The sequence below is a fragment of the Taudactylus pleione genome, unplaced genomic scaffold, assembly GCF_031769625.1.
Source record: "Taudactylus pleione unplaced genomic scaffold, aTauple2 ptg000710l, whole genome shotgun sequence".
In the NCBI taxonomy this organism is placed as follows: Eukaryota; Metazoa; Chordata; class Amphibia; order Anura; family Myobatrachidae; genus Taudactylus; species Taudactylus pleione.
Window position 1 is genome coordinate 929,996 of NW_028285112.1, and position 22,511 is coordinate 952,506.

The 22,511-nt window shown below is 37.8% G+C and overlaps 1 protein-coding gene across 3 annotated transcripts in view; it reads right to left on the reverse strand.

Annotated features, from left to right (window-relative positions):
- The window catches only part of ADGRB3 (adhesion G protein-coupled receptor B3), a 926,819-nt gene that overhangs the window by 262,567 nt on the left and 641,741 nt on the right, over positions 1-22,511 (reverse strand). For all 3 annotated transcript variants that reach the window (XM_088456639.1, XM_088456638.1, XM_088456640.1), the window contains one exon: positions 5,501-5,544. In XM_088456639.1, the coding sequence (XP_088312765.1) occupies positions 5,501-5,544 (44 nt within the window). The remainder of the gene's footprint in view (positions 1-5,500; positions 5,545-22,511) is intronic.

A 22,511-nucleotide genomic window follows, 5' to 3' on the forward strand; every position in this document is an offset into this window, starting at 1 on the left:
AGTAGTGCCCATATATTAATGCCCCTGTAGTAGTACCCATATGGTAATACCCCATGGTAATGCCCCTGTAGTAGTGCCCATATAGTAATTCCCCCATATTAATGCCCATATGGTAATGCCCCCATTATAATGCCCCTGTAGTAGTGCCCATATGGTAATGCTCCCATAGTAATGCCCCTGTAGTGCCGCTTACACAAAAAAACCCCAATACTTACCTTAAGCCCCGCTCCTACGTCCACCGCCATCTGGTCTGCCCGGCTGCTCCTCTGAACATAGTGCCCATGGGGAGAGCCGGATGTTGGAGATCAGGAGAGGACTCCAGCCTCCGGTTACCGCAGCGCTGCAGGGAAGGAGCCGGGTGCCCGCTGGTAATAAAATCTCAGCGGGCATCCAGCTTGGAGCCCCCCTGCGGCACCGGGCTGGAGGACACTGGCGACGGCTGCAGCGGTGCACCCGGTGCATGTGCATCTCCAGCCCCCCCCCTAGTTGCGGCCCTGCAATAGCACTATATTGTATTTACTTAATTATACTGTTACATTGTTAGTGTGAAATGTTGGAATGGTGTATACACAATTATAAATATGCAGTGTAGTTTATGCACTGCACAATACTTTTTACTGATATCTGTACTTATGATGGTAATTTCATATAGGCATGATTAAATGTACTATGTACTTTCATTGTTAATGTAATTGACTCATATTCATAACTTTTCTCTCCCCTCCAAAAGAACAATATACACATATTGGGCAAAGTCCTACTGTCACTTGATAAATAGCAAGATATATTGGCCAGCAAACAGAAAATATTTTCCAGTTTTGCAATGTTGTTAAATTGTCAACAAATCAATCTATGTGTGCATTATTGAGGTTAAGCAAGCATGAACAGTTATTGCCACTTCAAGTTCTGATGTTTTACTTTTCTGCTGCCAAAGGAACAAAACCCATTATTGTTTTGTTTTTATTTAAAGAGACTATGCAGTATTGAAAGCAACTAGCAACACACAGCATATTTTATGCAAAGTTGAAAAAACATCCCAGTGAAAATAAGTTTGGCTAATTACTGTAGCTTTAAAAAAAAAAACACCTAAAATGCAAGTTGTTTTGCATTAAAAGGCTGGTAACAACAATCACAAAATGGGACACAGGTTTTCTAGCGGGACATTTTCAAATTTGCTAATACAGTCACAATACAGTATGTATCTGTTCCGGTATTGACATTTGAGAATGGTGGTGACAGATTAATATTATTTAAAAGATGTTTTATTCTTTTAAATGTATTAAAACTATTTGTTTTACAAATTTGTAATATATGTAATCTGCAGCTATGCAGTTGCTAATGCCAGAAGTGTGTGATTGGAGCATGCAAGTATACAAAATGGGTTGAATGGTTCTTGTTTATATACAATTTGAGCACATCAAATGCAGTAATGTTTAATGTTGGCATTGCAGCAAATTTTTCTACTGTGTGTGTTTGTATATATGGACATTTGTAGAGGATGCTGCACAAACTGGAGCTGGCAATCTGGATAGGGTGAGGGTGGACTGCTGTTACCATCTTAACCCCCATGAGAGGTCTTGTTATATACAAATGAAATAGGATTTTAAGTAAAGGTTTTTAATCCTTTGTTTTTATTAAACATACTGCACTTTTGATGATGGTGTTTGGTGGAAGGATGTCGCTCCAGGCCGGACGTATTTGCGACAAAAACTGAAGTCGACTAAGTTGGACCTTAGGGACACCTGTTACCTTAGAAAAGCTATTATTCAGGAGACATTTCTTATGTACGCATATATATATATATATATATATATATATACTGTATATATATATATATATATTTATTTATTTATTTCAATTGAAGTTGGATATACCACACTTGTCCTCTCCATTTGCAGATGCAGAGTTAAGGAAGTATAGATCTGCTTGGTGTGGTTGTGTGTGTTGGAGGGAGGAGGTGGACTGGGTATCATGTGTCTGGAAACCTCTACTCAGTGATAGAATAGAAAACAGAGAGCAAAACTGCCTGCTCCATGGGCTGAGAGGTGAATTGTTTTAATGCAACCTTTTGCAATGCATATACAGGTTGAGTCTCCCATATCCAAATATTCTGAAATACGGAATATTCCGAAATACAGAATTTTTTTGGCATGACTCAGATAATGAAACTTTTGATTTTTGATGGTTCAATGTACACAAACTTTGTTTAAGGCACAAATTATTAAAAATATTGTATAAAATTACCTTCAGACTGTGTGTATAAGGTGTACATGAAACATAAATGGATTTCATGTATGTACACAAATTTAGTTTGAGCCACAAAATTATTGAAAATATTGTATAATATTACATGCAGGCTATGTGTATAAGGTGTATATAACACATAAATGCATTATGTGTGTATATTTGGGTCCTTTTCCCAAGATATTTCATTATGTATGTAATTATTCCAAAATACGGAATATTCTGTTATCCAAAATACCCCTGGTCCCAAGCATTTTGGATATTGGAGACTCAACCTGTATGAGTGTATGTATATACATATCCTATAGACATAAAGTAAGTAGGGTGTGTGGAGTAGCATTATGGTCATGGTCAAATAATGAAATTAAGTGTATTACAAACAGTTTATATTCACATGGCTCTTAATCACTGTCAGTAGATGCCATTATATGTGTCTTGTCTTATTCCCTGTCACACTTCCACCTCTTTTAACCTTTTTTTACAGTCAGGGATGCTGTTAGGCAGATTTGGAATGCCTATAACAGTAACTTCCTGTAGATTACGTCTCTGTAACTGTAGCAATCTGCTATGGTAATGAGCCACAAGTAATAGATTTTAAAATGTGCAAACTTTGTCTTCAATTCTAATGGTTTCTTTAATTTAGGTAGACCAGATTCCAAAATTTAAAATTGTTTTGAGACTCTGCAAAAACACTGAATTGTGTTCAAATTTGTTTTCACTAATCTGAATGGACAAGATTTGCTTTTTAGATAAGTTTATTATATGACATGGTAACCTTTAAAATATTTTATTTTACTATTTAGTAATACGATTTTGCTGTTGGATTTTAAATGTATGTCTCCAAAAATGAAAGTATATGTTCTTTGAACTATGGAATCTCTGGTGACAAAAGAATACATAAATGAAAACTAACAAAGCATGCACAATTATATTGAGTCATTGTAAGTAAAAAAATTAAAGTGACGTAAGATTCTGTGTTGAACATTATGATCTCCAGACAGCCACAAAATGTAAAAAAACAATTCATCACTTTTAATTACTATTTTTTTTAGTCATATAAGAGAGCCTACAATTAGACCTTCAATTATAATTGAATACAAATTTGGTACGAGATTAATAGTTCAATACATTCAACGTTCATTACAAATGCTTGGTTAATGTAATGCACTAGTTGTCTCTCTAGAATTTGTCAATGTTATATCCAGAGATTATTTAAACAGATCTGTGATAATTTAACTGGATGGCTTTCTAATGTATTTCCTTTTCTATAACTGATTGCTGAGATGTTATTTTTTTACTATAGATTCTCTAAACAAATTATATGCCAAATTAGTGAAATGTATTTGCAAAATACATTTTCTACATTATATTTTGTCAAGAAAGGAGTTCTATATGGATTCTCCCAAGGCACATGTTATCTTTTAATGGTTTCATTTTATAAATGAAAAATATTTGGTGTTCTCCAATTGCTACTCGCAATTTATTAAAACAGGCTTCTTCTGTAATAGGTCATTTTACAGCTCTTACTACGAAAATACCAATTGCTCGAGAAGGGTCACCTGAAGCAGCCATAGCTAATCAGGCATTGAACGAGGCTATAAGTCAATACCATCATTTATTCATACAGGTCAACCAAGCATCTTCAAAAATTTAGCCAACTTGTTTAATCATGTCATGACAATATACAGGCTTCCTAAAAATATTGTCTCTGACAAAGGTTCACAGTTCATTTATTTATCAACAGATTTCTTCCCTTTAGTTGAGGTTGTTTATAGTAATAGCTCCAATTAATCTACTAAGACTTATTGTGTTATTGACAGACATCCACAGTTCTTCTCTTTTTCAACTGTTTAAATGTGAAAGAAGCAATATCTATGACAATTTCATTGGCTAAAACCTGGAAATTACGTTAAAAAATAAGTATCCTTTCAGACAAAAATATGTTAATAAACTGTAATCAATAGCCTTGGGTATTGAGTGTGGATTTCTATAAAGATCATTAAGCTTCAAACACTTCAACAAAACATTGGGTTCTAAACTCATTGGACAATATAATATTGGAATTCCTTGCCTAGTCACCATATGATTGAAACAGCCATCTTTATTGGAAATTCCAAATGTCGTTCATTACTCTCTTCTAATAACATTCATAATATTTATCTTTCAGCTAAAAACTCAAGGCAACCACTTATTCTAGTAAAAGGACACCTAGGTCCTTGCAATAACTGGACTATTAGAATGGATATATAGTCTTGAATAATGTTCCTGGAAACCTGCTCAGACTCTTCATTTTAAAGGTACATTTCCTACAGTCAGAGCTAACAGGGTGCTTAGTGATAGAAGGTTACTGTTAGGTTACACTTCTTCAAGCGTAGTCAGACACTCCCCAGTGTCTGGCGTACTTATCAATAATTAGTTGGTGTGTTAACTGTGACATGTCCTGCCATACTAGGGACTCATGATGTGTGTGTGCTCAATAGGTATCATTATGGTCCATGACACATGCTAGACAGTGCCCAAGATAGTTTACTTTCCTTGACTTTGGCTTTGTATTAAAACGTTACTTCTGGATACTAAATTGGTGTGGCTTGACCATTGCTGAATCTTGCCTGATATTGCCATTGATTTTGTTTTTCCTCTGAATTGGGCAATGGAGTATACAACAATAAGTGGATACAGACAAGCTCCCATATAATTAAAACTATGAACTACTGTAATAAAACATAGTATGCAGCATTACCCTTTATCACTTCCAATGTCATGGCTAAATGCCTTAATATACTATAATTTAATATATTGTAATATAATATAATGCAACCATTGTATTCATATTTAATGTATTTGTGTCCAATAGAAAACTGAGCCACCAGTATTACAATGGATAATCACAAATATTAAAATACACATAAAGACAACAATAAATAAATTAATTCATTGTAGTGTGATGTGCTCACTTATGTTGTCTTTCACAATCTTTCAATATAACAATTGATATCTTACTGTATTAAAAGTGGATTTGCCCTTTCCTGTTTTTCCATTATGTGCTAATGCTGTCATATTTTTATGATTATATCTGATCAAAATCTAACTAATCTGTTGCTGCATAAACCAGAATAATGAACATAAATTATGATGATGATAATAATAATAACAACAATTATCATAAAATATTTCTTGAAATCAAATCTAAACTAAATGCAAGCAACAATTATAGAAATAAGTCCATAACAAATAATAAAGTTAATTTTACACTTACGATTTTGCGTCATCCCAAAGAACACAGTATGGTTTCAAAGTACCCTGAATAAAATAATGATAAAAAACATTAGTTGTACTATAAAAAAACACAAAACCAAAAGTAGTGAACGTTTTTTAAATTGAAAGGAATCACAATATTAATATATATTTTCACAAATGTTGTGTTAAATTATTATGGAGTAAATAATTTATATTCACAATGTAATTGTCAGAGAACTGTACCCTTTTGAAGTCTAGTATTTTGTTATGATTCTTTTAATTACTACAGTGTATTTTTTTCATTACTACTGAATATTGTAATCAAGTTTCTTTTAGAATAGGCTGCCCCTGCTGATAGACAAAGGTAACATCAGTGATAGCACAAAAAGTATACTTACCAAATAATGAGGAAGAGGCTCATTATGGCAAAACACTATATTGTAATTGAAACAATATAATTTTATTTCAATAAGTTATAATGTTCTGGTCTGCTTAATTCAACCAAGCCTTTAAAACATTGTATCCATTATAGTTATACTCTCAAACTTTTTTAAATAGTTTCATCAGCAATATAAAAAAAAGTAAAGAGAGTGATATCGACATAATGAAAATGTAAAAGTTAAAGGAATTGTATGTACAACTTGATACTCCCCCTTTCAGCTAGGCACAACTCATATCTGTTTTCATGTGCATGTCAACATCACTTCCTGGTGACCCCCACCACTACCCACTCTGGGGTAAGAAAGGAAGATTTTCTCAATATGCTAATAGATTAGCAAACTACCTTACAGGATGGAATGGATATAAGAATGCATAACATTTTAATATGCAGTTAATATGTGATTTGTATGCGAAAATGAATTAAAAAGATAAAAAAATTTAACAGATTTCAAAAACACATAAAATGATACATGCTGTAAAAAAGGCAACAAAATTCAATATTGGTTTTAACACAATCTGCATGGAAAAAACTATGTTTAAAGCATATCTTTATAGAAAAACTTAAAAAAAAACTTTGGGATTTTTACTAGTAACCAATCAAATTGGGCAAATGAATACCGTGCCTAAGAGCATCATAAAGTTAATGAAATGGTAAATGCATTAGGAATTTTATATATATGCATATATATATATATATATATATATGTATATGTGTATATATATATACACATACATTTTTTTATATTCTCTCTTTTTGTGTGTTATATAGCTTAATATAAATAACAAATTGTTATATTTTTACCTTTTATTATTAAAATCTTAGTTCAAATATGTGAATGTTCTATTGCAGGAATAAGGACATAATTCATTAAAGCGGCATTAATAACGAAGGCACTAACTATATTAGAATTATTACACACAGCTTATAATCTTTTCTGAGAATTCTAAACTAAAACAAAATGAACTTGTTAACAGAAAAGGAAGAGAATGAATGAAATTGGATATTGCTACAGTCCATCCCTTTGGGGAGGAAATTAATTGAAAGTGAAATGGACAGGTATGTTTGATGAAAAATACCAATCACCGGATGGGAAATCATGTATTCTATGGCTTAGTGTTTTATATAGAAAGGCAGAGAAAGTAATCCACCAGTTTTCCACACATAAAAATGAGAAACAGAATATCTATTATTTTTAACAAGCTCTGCTTAATTTATATGCAAAACACAATATTGACTTGTTAAAGAATGTGACTTTTATATTATTCATTATTTACAACTCTACCATCATTTTACTTCTTCTGAACCATTTATCTTATTGTGATGCAACCTATCTTAATTTAGCTAAAATATCAGAAATATGTTATTCACATATTAATATACTGAAAATGTTTATATCTTTGAGATAAAAGAATTGTAAATTATTTGTAAAATCAATTAAAAACACATACATTTAACAAACTCACATTTATCATGCAGTGACAATACAAAAGACAAGTAGTGCAGATAGTATATTGTACATGGAACCCATTGGTCTGTTATGTCAGTAATCCAGTGTTGTGTAGAAATAGCAACAACATTATAATAAATTATTTAATTGAAAGCACAATATAACTCATCTTATACCTAGGAAGAAACTAAACTTATTTAACAACAGCAAAAATAGTATGGGTATGTTGGAGCACATATTAACAAGTTGTTTTTGTTTAATAAGTCAGTTATTTTGTATTAGAGTGATTTAGAGGGAAATATATCAAACCTTCTAAAGAGACGAGAAGTGGACAACAAGAGAAGCTTTCCATAGCAACCAATCAGCTTCTACCTATAATTTTATAACTTGTACAGTACTTGATAAATGCTAGCAAGAAGTTAATGGGATGCTATGGGTATTTTTTCCAATTGATCCCTTCTCCATTCTTTAGAAGGTTTGATACATTATACTCCCTACTTACTTCTATAATGGATGAGAATAATATAAATTGCAAAGGGTAAATAAATAGGTGAAGGAAGCATTACATATAAATTAAGTAAGCAGTAAGCAGTATGGAACATAAATGACATACTGTACTCAATACTGTATACATATACCAATTTGAAAAATAAATAAATATAATAATACAATACAATGCAAAACAAATGCATAAAGTTGATGTTTGCTAAAGCCTGAACACTGGAATTTCAGCAGTTCTCATAACCAATTGTAGATATATAAAAAGTAAATATAAGGTGTCACTGACCTTCATTTGAATCTGAGGGTTTATTTTTTAAGATACTTCCAGAAAGGACATTTTCTATTTATTCTATTGATAGAAAATCTTCTTTACTGAAATTTAGAGCTTGGCCTTGGTAGCTAATGCTATTTTCAGATGGTGTTAGTCATTGTAGCCTATGGGTAACATTTTGTAGCTTATTTCGGGACAGGGATCCACATGATCCCTCCCTAGTGCTGTATCTTTGCACATGGGCCTTCCATGCATATGCAGTAGCGCAACAGTGGGCCAAGCAGGAACTCTATGTGAAACTTTATTTTACTGATCGGTAGGACAGGTTTTTATCAGAACCTAGGACCTCATTCAGAGTCGGTCGTTGTGGCCACACAGTCGTACGCCACCGATGTTCGCTAAACTGCGCATGCGTAAAATTCGCAATGCGCGTGCGTAAACTAGCTGTTACAATCAGAAATATCTCTCTCCTTCAACTTGGCCAGGTCGTTAGTTTGAGTGACAGGATAAGGCATTTGTGGGTGGTAACAGGGGAAGGTGCTTGTGAACGGGGGAGTGGAGATCCGAACGCAGGCGTGCCTGACTATGCAAACGGTATTTTATGGGAGTGCATAATTAAAAAAGTAGTGTCATAGCACACGTGACATGGGAGGTTTTTACACTGACTTGATCGTAGAGCTTAAGAGAGGGTATGGTCAACCTTAAGCTCTACGACCAGTTCCGATGGTTCCCGATGGTCTCGATTAATCCTTATATGCCTGGAGATGACGTGTAATGCGTACGAGAAGGGGGCGTATTTTATGTCTTACGGCCGCATCCTCTCCTTGGTCGGCCAGCTAACGGTCCGATCTTAAGGACGCAACTTGCAAGTGCATCATTTGCATATCCAGCCCCTTTTCCCTTACGACCGTGCGGCCACAACGACCAACTCTGAATGAGGTCCCTAGTCCCTGGAACTGAAGATTCCTTATTTTGTAGTGTAGCGATAAGAAATCTCTGTGTCATGCTCGGGCACTCTGTTGAGATCGAGAACCAGGGGGTTAGGATAGCCGTGAAGTAAATGATGGAGACACAATGACAAAGTCCTCTAATTGTGGCCAAACCCAGGTTTGGCTAAACCTGCCCAGAGGTGCGGAGTCTAATTCACTTGGTGGTTTTCTCCAGTTACCACTCCATTGTGGATTTGGTTTTCACTGCACCAAGAGAGCAGGTCACAGCCCTGTGGACAGGTACCTGGGAGTGACAGAAGACCGTAACAAATATAATGGAAAAATGCCCTAACACTGGGAACACTAGAAATAACACTAAGAGACTGGGAGTGGATTAACTGAAATAAAGAAGTACTAGAAAAACTGGGAGAGGATAATCCAGATAAAGGTTTGCACAGGGAAATACTGGTAGTAACCTCAGAGTTACACTTAAGACAAAATGGAGCTCTTGACATAAACTTGTAAAGGTACAAATACACAGGCATGAGTACTCGGGAATACACTTGAACCAGACTGGACGTGCAGATATGAACTTGTACTGAGGTCTGGGTAATGAGTACACAAAGATGCACTGAGGACTTACTGGGGATGCAGTGGTGAAATTGTACTGAGATCAGAGTAATTAGTACACAGAGATGTGCTTGAGACACACCTGAGGTGTAGGCATAAACTTGTACTGGAGTATGGGTAATGAGTACACAAAAATTCACTGAGGACTTACTGGAGATGCAGTGATGAACTTGTACTGAAATACAGGAACTGATCACACAAAGATGCTACTTGAGACACACAAGGTATGCAAATGGATGCACTGAAACACAGGAACTGAGGCCCTGATTCAGAGCCGGACGCTCTGACCGAGCGCTCGCTCTGAATCAGGGCTGTCCTGCTTAATTTTTAGAGCGGCCTCCTGGCCGCTCGTATAGTTGTGGGTGACCACCCACAGCTATAGCAAGCGGCCAAGAAGATGGTCAAGACCATCGCGACCATCGGGCTTGTGACGAGACCATTGTGGTAGGGTCTTGTTGCCACAAGCCCTGGAGTGCTTTTGGCTCTATCAGAGCTGAGAGCACTCCCACTGACATCACTTGTGATGTCAGTGGGGCCGGCCCCAGATTGAAGGCCTTCCCATGGGAACGCCTCTGTCTGGGCAGCCATGCCCCTGGCAAGCCCACCAAAGGGGGCGTGCTGTCACTCACCATTGACAGCATGCCCCCTTTGGTACGAGACTCGGAGTGACGGCTTGCCCGTCGCGATCTGGGTCTCGCGCATGCGCAGGACAGAGCCGGCTCCGTCGTGCCCATGCGCACTGGGCCAACATCGACTCGCTTGCAAGCACTCAGCGATCGAGAGCGGGTCTGAATCAGGCCCTGAGTACACAAAGATGCTACTTGAGACACACGGGGAGTCAGGTAGTGAGTACATGGAGGTCGCAGAAGACAACAGGAAGCCAGAAACACTGAGGGAAGTAATACAGTCTCTGGAATATGACAAGGATGTCACAAGGAAACAGCAGCATTCTGTCTTTACAGCGACGTTGATCAGGCAGTTGGTCATTGGATCATGAGATCAGCTGAGAGACTGCAGGACTGCCATTGGAGGAGACTGATTAGGTGAGATGCACTAACATTGCTGCGCCCATACCCGCTATTATGGGAACCAGGATGCATGCACTGAAGCCCTGGCAGGCCCTGGGCAGAATAGTCAGCCATAACTCATCACTACACCTGGCGTCTGAACACTTCAGAGCCCAAGGACACCAGTTCAGCGTTGAGTAAAGGCCGATCCCAGGCTGCATCCTGACACTCTAATATAAGGGGCAGGTTGCAATTAGTAATAAATATGTCCCTATAACTTGTGTCCTGTCTTTACAGGATATAGGTTATTTTTACCCTTTCATAAACAGACTCCCTGGTCATCAATAAAATATATTGTATATTATCTTAATTTGCTTATTTCATTCGTCAAATTTATGATGGTCCCTAAGAGTAAACTTTGAATAGTAAGACCATTTTCACACATTCTATTTTCTGGGATAAAAGGAAGGTAACCTTAACATAATCAGATGAAGAAAACATAAGACACATGCTTTCATTTCTACAAAAATTCAATGAATAGAAATAATCTTTATGCAGTCTAAAGATGTAGTTTACATTCATTCTCTGTACAGAAGTTTCTTTACATCTTTTGAAAAAATTATTTTTACTGTCAGTAGCTACAGTACTTTAAAAATGTGTCATGCAATTCACAGTTGTTTTTAGACTGTTCTTGTGGTGAAAGTTGAGAGGAAATGTACAGTACCTCACAGTTCCAGGATATACTGATACATTTTTTTATGTTTTTCCAATTTAATTAAACTCCTCCTATTCACATGAAAGGGATTTCAATAATTAGTTTAAGTATTGAATTACAGAATAACCAGTGCCAAAGAAAATGATGGTACTTGGGGGAGGAACTAAAATTTTGCACCAATTCTTCAGGTGTTAATAAAAATATATCTCTAATTTTTCTATTCACTTTTATGGGGAAGAAGTTTGCAAGATACTGAAAGGAAATAGGGAAATGTATTTTGAATACTGTAATACATATTGTGACAAACAGGAAAAAACAAACAGCATGATATGATGGATAACAGACTCTGCAGTATAACAAACAAATGTCAGGACCAGTAACACATAAAGGTATAAACCAAAAATACAATTTCAATTGCTTGTATGCTTATTCATTTATTTTTCTATCTATATATCTATCTATCTATATATCATCAAACCCATTTCACTAGGAAATAGGCAGGATGCGGGAGGGTTGCCTGCTCTACACTTTGCTTACAGTATGCATTTTTAGATTTATACCTTTATGCTCTCTAGCTCTCTCCCTCCATCCCTTGCAGTTCTATTCCCCATGCTCACCCATGTAGTTCTCTCTCCTATTTACAGTAACTGTGTAACAGTTTTATCTTCCTCCTCCAATTCTTTCTTCCACCTTTTCCATAGAAACCATATGAGCTTTCATCTGCAATCCCTGCCAGCCACTCCTAATCTGATTTATTCTCTCTTTTGACAAAACTTGAATTTGAGCAGTCAACTTCCACATTATTACTTTCTAGGACCCCTCCCATTTGTGTTTTACAACACCCCAAATTATGACATCCATTGTCATGTGACCACACCTTTAAACCTTTAAACTACTTTATTTTGAAGACTAAATGAATAGAAGTGGTGTTGCCACCTGTCCTGTATTATACAGGATCATACTGTAATTGAAAGAGACATGCTGCATCCCATATTGATTTAATACAGGACACAGTTTGTCCTGTTTTTTTGGTCTGGTGTCTCAGTCTATGCAGTGGACTGTCTCTCTGGTGTTCTGCCGCACTGCAGCAAATGCCAGGTGGTGATATGTGAGGTGGAGTATGACTGAGAGTCATGCTGCATGGCAATACAGCAGTGCGCAGACAGAGTGCCAATTCAGAACTGTCTTTCCCTACCCCTGTGGGACCCTGCCGTGCACCATTGTCTCTTTTGGCCCTGTTCAGATGATTCAAATCAGTCCTTCCATTCTTTCCAGGCCCTGCAGGCTGCAGCAAATGAGTCCATAAATGTGTTAGTGTGAGACAGAACAGGAGTGGTGGCAGGAGTCTGGAGTGACAATAGCAGGAGGCTGGAGTGACAAGGGCAGGAGGCTGGAGTAACAAGGGCAGGAGGCTGGAGTGACAATAGCAGAAGGCTGGAGTGACAATAGCAGGAGGCTGGAGTGACAAGGGCAGGAGGCTGGAGTGACAATAGCAGGAGACTGGAGTGACAAGGGCAGGAGGCTGGATTAAAAAGGGGCGGGAGGCTAGGTAGACAGGAGTCTGGAGTGACAGGGAGCAGGAGGCTGGAAAGACAAGAGGCTGAAGCAGGAGGCTGGAGTGACCGAGGCAGAAGACTGGAGAGACATGGGGCTTGAGGGGACACAGGGGATAAGAAGTGATACAAGGGCACGAGTCTGGTTGAACCTCTGTTGTACGATGATGACATTATTTATATTCCTACACAAACAGGCATCGTCCAGACCAGTGGTTCCCTAGAGTATCAGGATTGTTTTCAAGGCACCCCTAGGGCAAAAGTTTGTTAATGAGAAATTCAGAAAAAAAATGATTAAGTAAATTAGGCTGTTATGTGGCGATGGACAGGTTTGAGCTTCTGTTTGTCCACATATGTACATTACAATGACCATAAATAAATAAATTTGGTCTTGGACCACCAAGCTGAGTCACCCCTGCAAGTGTCCCGAGGCACCCCAGGGTGCTATGGCACACAGTTTGGGAACCACTGGTCCAGACCATGTGATCTCCTACTTATATAGTGTATACCAACTGAATATACTGTATTAGTTAATATGCACAAAAAAACAGTGAGGGTCCAAGTCAGTTTCTGAGGGGGACATTGTTACATTTGTAATGCATGCCACCCCCATCTTCCATTGCACTGCACCATGCATAGTTTTTTTTCTATCGTTTTGTAGAGGGAGTGACTCCCGGATTTGGCCATGCCCTCCATCCTGTATTTTGCGAGAATAAAGGTGGCAACCCTAAATGTAAGAGACAGCAGTCAAAATAAATGCAAGATAGGAAAAGAAAGCAACACTACCAGTGGCGTAGTCAGGGGGGGACACATACTTGGTACATGTTCAACTTTATGGTGATTGGCTGCCGAATGGCATATTCAGATGAGAAGCTCTATAAAAAAAAAACATGTGCAGGCTGACTGGAGAGAAAGCCAAAAGGGAGCAAATTAAAGGGTTGTTCTCTACTCAGAGAACAATAAATTTGTTGAAAATAAACAAGAAAATAACCCATCAGGTTGTTCTGACCTGTTCACAGATTGCTATGTGTTGCTATGAATGCAGCTAAGTCTTAGCTCTATGTCCTGCACTGACCAGCAAATAGCTCCTTGGTGCAAATAATTGTAAGGTGATGTATTTATGTGAGGAATCTAGTTTGTAATTCCCAGCAGACATATTAAAATTAGTAAATTAAAATCTACATATAAAGTCATTATAAATAATTTATGACATAGTCAGTGTTGGACTGGAGCATGAGGGGCTCACCGGGATAATCAGTGGTAAGGGCCCATGCTTAAGGGGAGTGATCATCCACCAGAGGGGGTGTGGCCTGCCACCACAGATGGTTGGCTAACCATTAGGAAAATCTTGGTGTAGATTCTATAGAAGTGAACCAAGCCCCCTTGTTAATTAGTGGTCCTGCTCCACCAGGTAACAGTCTAAAAGTGTAACAATTTATAATTTGGGGTCTGAAACCTGATACCTAGAGGAGGGGGTGGGCCCACAGGCAGTGGGGTCCAGTGGGGATTTCCCCTATGCCCCTGTGGGCCAGTCCAACCCTGGACATAGTAACATATAAAACTGCAGTAAACTTTTTTTTCCACACTTTTTATGGACAGATAAATTTATATTACAGTGTAAATGTAATTGTAAAGAATGGTGTTACAGTGTTGCATTTTTCTGATTAATAACTTGTATCCTGGTATAGTCAATGAAATGCATTAAGACACTACCTGTTTGTGCCCTCATATAATGGATGTAGGTTTGAATAGATTGCCAATGGTTTTTGCTAAACTACTGGCATTATTAGGGGATTCAAAACTGCTGAAAATTGCTGTAAATTGTTTTAGAACCCTCCAAATAACTTGCTGTTGATTCATTGCGATTTGCAGAGAGTTTGCACTCCCATATTTCTCTCAGTATGTCCATTCCATAAATGATTTTAACTGCACACCAATTGCACTCTTTCATTATTATTATTATTATTATTATTATTATTTATTTATATGGCGCCACAAGTGTTCCGCAGCGCCTTACAAAGTACAAAAACAAATTGTATACAAGTGACTTACAGAACAATACAGGACATGGATAATATATATTGTTACATTAGCGACCATATCACCTAGATAAGCAACAGAGCATAAGCAACCAAGTGTTAGGTGCCCTAGTGGTGAGTAAGAAGTAAATTACACTATAGTAAGGAGAAGCACAAAAGGGTAGATGGCCCTGCTCGTGAGAGTTTACAATCTAAAGAGGTGGGGGAAGACAAACTGGGTTGACACAGATGGGTAGATGGGGACAAAGGAGCATGTAGCAAGGATTTTGAATGATAGCTGGAAGGCTTTGATGAAGTAGTGGGTCTTGAGAGCCCGTTTGAAGGATTGCAAACAGGTGGAGAGTCTGATGGGGAGTGGGAGAGAGTTCCAGAGGTGGGGAGCAGTGTGGGAAAAATCTTGGAGGCGGGAGTGGGAGGAAGTAATCAGCTGGCATGAAAGGCTTCGTGCATTAGTTGAACGAAGAGGGCGGAGAGGAGCGTGAAGGGAGATTAGATCAGAGATGTATATGGGGGAAGATTGGGTGAGGGCTTTGTAAGTGAGCATGAGAACCTTAAATTGGGTTCTAAAAGGGAAGGGGAGCCAGTGGAGAGCTTGTAGGAGAGGGGAGGCAGATGTAGAGCATTTGGAGAGGAAGATATGCCGTGCAGCAGCATTTAGTATAGACTGGAGAGGAGAGAGATGGGATTTGGGGAGGCCAGATAGGAGGAGGTTACAATAGTCCAATCTGGAGATGACCAGTGAGTGTATGAGTGTTTTAGTAGCATCCTGGTGAGATAGGGTCTGATCTTAGAAATATTTTTGAGATGGAAACGACAGGACTGTGAAAGGTTCTGGATATGTGGTTTGAAGGAGAGGGATGAGTCTCATGAGTTTCATGAACAAGTGGTTGACAAACTTTTGAATCAAATAATTATTTTCATGATATTTACCCTATATATAGAGGTGACATAACAAAGGTCAATGTAATCTGCTTTGTGATAAGGTTTGACTTTCAGAAGGTACAAATAATGGTGGCCAAATTTTGCATACAAAAAAAATGCTAAATTCTTGACCCAAATAAGAAATTTTCCTTTGAACAGTTTAGAAAATGTTGCTTGTCTTTACATTGATTACAGGCATTAAATATGTATATAAAACATCAAACTTGTCTGTATATTATTTATATGATATTAATATATTTATGTGGGCCATTTTATGAAAAATTAGAGTACAATGGCACCCAATTTGCCAATATGGAATCCAAAATGTAAAATTCCATATTTTATATTTGGAAAATCACCTTTGAAAACATGTGCTTGCTTTTGTTTTGACCCACACTTAGGGGTATATTTACTAAAGTGCAGGTTTGTAAAAGTGAAGATTTTGCCCATAGCAACCAATCAGATTCTAGCTATCATCTTCTATAAGTAGCTAGATAAATGTTAAATAGAATCTGATTGGTTGCTATGGGCAACATCTCCACTTTTACAAACCTGCACTTTGGTAAATATACCCTTTAGTATGAATATGTTTCTTAGTGGAACATGTCACAAAATGCACTGTGGCACATGAATGACTTTCACTTAATAATCTGAGACAATTAGAAAATACCATGTTTGCTCATTGCACTAATTTGTTCAATTGCCAGACAACACTATTTGCATTTTCCATGTTTAGATAATTATATTGTTGGGGTTTGCAATGCAATATCATGCACGTGATATAATTATATCAAGCTTTCTTTTGTGCAACATCGAACCTCATCACTAGATGATTGTCACAACTTTTCTGTAGATGTAAATGGTGACTAAGGTTAACAACTGTATTGGTATGCACTGTTTTAGGTAGAGTTATGTTTGGTCCATCTGTATTTAACTACATCACAAAACTTGGTAAATAGAAAAATGTAGTGACTGAAAAGAAAATAAATATTCCATCAAAATGTATTTATACATTTCTGGAAATTATTACATTTAGAAAAACATCCTAAAATTGCCAAACTTCTGGACAAAGTTACAGAATTTCTTGCCATGTCAGCGCTGCCTGGCAGTTTTCTAATAACAGTCTGTTAAAGAAATAAGGACAGTGTCAGGGGATAATTAATGGTCCATGTCTTATTCTAAAAGCAATATCTAAAAACTGGCAAAGTTGATGAAGTCTGGAGAAAGAATTGCTACGAATACAAAAAAGATTGTAAACCTTGGTGTAGTCTTAGTTGATGAAATGTTCACAGCATTTGTATTTAAATATATGCGTGTTCGTCAAATGGAAGGATGGTTTATACTGTTCTGTATAGTAAGACTTTTCTAGTATCTGTGAACTTTTCAGTATAGTATTTAAATCTTCACATAACTGCAAATTCAAAGGCTTTCAATCATGTTCTCTGTGTCATATATCCCCTGCTACAGAGCATCACTAAAAGGGTTCGGTAGAGGTCCTGTCTATATATGTGTAAGTTCAGGTACCCAGCTTATTAAAGTATAGGGAAAATGTTCCCAGGTGACATCAAAGTATTTTGGGAAGGGAGAGAATTTAGTCCAGTCTAAACTGGATAATAATGTTCCACGGTCCATAAAATTATACAGATTGCCAGATTGTTAAATTAGAAAGACAGCCATTAGTTTTGGTCCCACTGTGGTTTAAAGCCTTGTACTGTATATATATATATATATAGAATGATAAATGGCAAAAAAGTAGGGATCCCTGCAAAATCATAACTATCTCTAGGCATCTAAGCCTACACTGGAAGTGAAAAAAGAAATTGAGTGGAAAAGGCAAGGGGGTTCCCCTGATTTTTTTACTAACCAGCACTATAACAGGTTCATTCTCAGCTTGGACCCTTGACAACCAGGGTGGTTGGTGTGGGGTTAATAATGTGTTCAAGATACTGTAGGAATAATATTGTTCTGCTTGTGGACTACTGCTCCCAGCAAGATGAAACAAGTATTAGTTTTCACAAAGTTTGCTGCTTCAGTGTTTTTAGATCTTTTTGTCACTATGGCATACTGAAGTAAAATTACAAGCATTTCATAAATGTCAAAGGCTTTTATTGACAATTACATTAAGTTTATGAAAAGAGACAATATTTGCAGTGTTGACCCTTCTTTTTCAAGACCTCTGCAATTTGCCCTGGCATGCTGTCAATCAACTTCTGGGCCACATACTGACTGATGGCCGCCCATTCTTGCCTATTCAATACTTGGAGTTTGTCAGAATTTGTGGTTTTTTGTTTGTCCACTTGCCTCATGAGGATTGACCACAAGTTCTCAATGGGATTAAGGTCTGGGGAGTTTCCTGGCCATGGACCCAAAATTTCGATGTTTTGTTCCCCGAGCGACTTAGTTATCTTTTTTGCCTTATGACAAGGTGCTCCATCATGCTGGAATAGGCATTGTTCATCACCAAACTGTTCTTGAGAACTTGTGGTAAATCCTAAAGAGGCGGATGGACAAACAAAAACATGGCACAAAAACACGGCACCCACAAATTCTGACAAACTCCAAGCATTGATTAGGCAAGAATGGGTAGCCATCAGTCAGTATGTGGCCCAGAAGTTGATTGACAGCATGCCAGGGCGAATTGCAGAGGTCTTGAAAAAGAAGGGTCAACACTGCAAATATTGTCTCTTTGCATAAACTTGATGTAATAGTCAATAAAAGCCTTTGACGCTTATGAAATGCTTGTAATTTTACTTCAGTATACCAGAGTAACATCTGACAAAAAGGTCTAAAAACACTGAAGCAGCAAACTTTGTGAAAACCAGTACATGTTTCATTCTCAAAACTTTTGGCCATGGCTTGTACAGTATAATGATAATCAGTACACAATACATATTGAAAAGAACCTTGTGCTATCCTGCACATATGATGGTGCATCAGGTTCAACTGTCTCCAGAGTAGGTAGCTGAACTTCCTCCGCAGCTGCTGCATAGTGCAAGGATGCAGGAGTTACCAATATATCTCCTGCTGGGCCTTGTAGAACGCATAGAATTCTGTTCCTCCATCTGCAGAGGCTTGTGGAGCTCTGCCACAGACAACCTTGGCTGGCATAGTCTTCTCTTGGCTATCTATAAACTGCTGTCAGTATGATAAGCTACAGCACTCCACCCCATAGTCTGGAGTGAACAGCAGGAATTAGTGTTGCATCATTGTAAGGATAGGTTAGCACTTGTGCAAGAGAACTCGTTCATATCAGATGTGACCGTAACATCACTAATAGGGCTCTGGAGTAAGTACATTTCTACATCCTTCTGTGGTTTGGTTTGCAACTCAATATGCCGATCGATAAGCCACACATGTAGCATGCCAAGTACCCGCAGCTCTGTACTGTATAATAGGTGTTCAACAGTGTAATGATAAAAAGGACAGTGTGGGAAATATTAAATTTTCACATACTGTACGTAGTGTGCCAAGTACATAGCCATTAAACAGTGCATTGGATGCAATTTTGGTTCAAAAAAAGTCTGGAAAGCATTAGGCGCACATTACTGTATACACTGTAAGTGCACAACACTATAATAATCTAAAAGAATTGTGTACATGTGACCAGGCGCAATCCGTCCATTGAGGACACAGGCATATCAGATGTGATCATTTTCCACTGGCGATTGCTGAAAGGTAATGCAATCTGCCATGTTCAACACAGGGTACATACTCTACTGATAGTAATAATGATAACAACCTGGTTAATATTTATGATACCCCAATAAATGTTTAACATGGACCACAGCTGTTAAAAACTATACTGTACATAAGTATTATGCAGTACTGTATGTCACAGTCTCTGTGCATCTCCATTCATCACAAATGAAAAATGCTGTGTGTACAACTGTATCTCAGTGTTGTAGTGAATATCCACGTCATAGTTGCATCTGTGTGACTCTTTACCCACTGTATTAGATTTATCTGCTCGCCAACCAGAGTTCCTATGGCTCGGCCTCCATGCACTGCTATTCAGTACTGTAGGTTTCAGCGTTCTGACTACCTAGCAGATGAGCTGACTTCTGCATGGTGTGAATCATTTTGCATCTTAGCATGGCTATTTGGCACAATCTGAGGATAGGTGTTTGTGATCACATCAATCATCTTAGAAGCAGAATTATCAGGTACTGTACCTAAGCAGTACTCCATTGTGTAAGACATAAACACAAAGCAACTGCTTTTAATGCCCTGTTGTGGGGGCACTCAGGGGTACGTAATATCACCATTTTTTTCCTTTTAGGTATCATTTTTAATTGTTATAACTAGTTATAGAAATAGTAAGAATACAGTCAAATTAATGCAAAAATGAATCACATTAGTATCTGCAAAACTTACCCAGGATGTGGAACCTGCTATAGATCTTGATTGACTTGTAACTACCACCACCTATTTTTCTGAATACTGACACCTTTTCTCATTTGAAAAAAAAGCCCTGGATGGCAGTGTTATGTGAGAGGAGATGTATCAAGCCTTCTACAGAGGACAAGAGTAGAAGTTGCCTGCAGCAACCAATCAGCTTCTAGCTATCATTTAACAAGTACATTCTACGTAAAGATAGATAGAAGCTGGTTGGTTGCTATAGATAATTTCTCCACATGTCATCTGTAGAAGATTTTATACATCTCCCCCATGATTACTCCCAAGTAATCATCATACACTGATGATGGAGACAATCAACTTTTTTCTACTGAAAGGATAAAGGGGCTTATACATCAAATTATAAATGACCCAGTAACCATGTGGAAATGCTAGTTTTCACATATTTACATTACCTGGCCATTCATCATCAGGGATCCCAAATGGACCACCTGATATTCAGCAAACTTGCAAGAACAAGTGCCATCTTCCCAGGTATGCAAAGAGGGAACTGAGCGGATCCCTCAGCTGCCTTCTCACTACCTCCCTGGTGGATTTGCGCATGCATGACCTCAGGTGAATCATGTGTAGCTGCACCAATGGGGGAGAGGTAAGTAACACAGCTACTTCTGTAGCTGTGCTACTAACCATGGGGACAGCTGTTTTTCGGAGCAGCTGTCCCCGCACTGGAGCAAAGATGAATTTCTCTGGTGTAAAGTTTTCCCCACTGCAAGTTGGATACTTAAGTATCCCTCACAGCAAGATGATTACTTAATCATCGGGAGCCATATGGCCCCTAATGATGAATAGGCTCCATAGTGACTGAACCGTACTGTACTGGATCAGTCTTGCAGACATCTGTTGCTGGGTTTATGACAAACTTGCTCCCTCATAATATGAATGATCTGGGGTCAAAGACATTCTCACATTTGTTTTTCACCCCAGTCTGAAAGTCAATGGCCTAATTGAAAACTAAGAGGTAAATTTATCAAGCAGAAACTTATGGCTGAGTATTAAACCCAAGTAATTATGCCCTACAAGCCACCAAATTTATTAAATAGCGGTTTGGAGAATTAGAACTCAAATCACCTGTGATGTATGCCATGTGCAGTGGTTTTAACTTACCATAACCCTCCAAACCACCGGGGTGTTTAAGGAAATTGGCTGATTTCAAAACACTCAAAACACATTTCTACCTTGCCAGAAATATATAAGTCTGCTCCTATTAGTTGATAAGGATGCAGGAGTAATGAAACCCACACACTAGATTTCCCCAATTTCCCACATCTGCAGATGCTGGGGTCGGTTGTAGAATTGGGGAAATCTAATATGTTGGAAATCCTCAATTTGATGATCCCAACCAAAAAATGACCACTATCAGTGACTTGGGTACTTTTTAACATGCTGTTTATCCCTGATCTGCCAACAGATTGCTGGTCATCGATGGAAGCCGATCGACGAATCAGATATCAAGTTGGTGGATTGGATAGGCAGAATTGAAAATCTAGGCCACAGATAAACTGTATGGCCGGCATTATTGTTTGCAATTACAGAAGAAAGAGGAGAGATTAGTGCATTATTGTAAGTTACTTATCGGTTACTGAAAGATTTGTCTTATGTCTGTGTTTTGTTTTATTCATTTTTTTCTGTGAAAAATTGTAATAAATGTTTTCTTTTGCTTTAATTCCTTTTTTCATCATTGTTTGCATATGAATGTTGTGTGAGGACAAATGTTTTTAGTGTCATTTTTATTGCCTGTGTTATCGAATCTTCTTTGACATATTTTTAATTGTTAAGATAGCTTTTTAGAGAAGAGAGGATGAGGCCAATGATAGCAGTGAGGAGAAGGTATATTTTCTCTTAGAATATCAAGATGCAGAGGAAGGTGAAAATGAGTTATGGATCCAGGTGATTACTCCATCTGGCAAGACAAAATCTGACAGAAATTTTTCATTTACTTATTATTAAAATTGCGCTCTGCTATTAGTGCACATTGAACAATCTAATTGATAAAACATCAATGGCCAGAAAACATCAGCTGTGGACAGAGGTGTGCAGAGCTATCAGTACAGTGGGTACAAATGCAGAAGAAAATATTCTCAAATATCAAAAGGTTTGTAACAGAGCAAATGTCTGAGGAGAGGAGAGTAGCATCTGGCGCAGGAGGAGACCACAGTTTC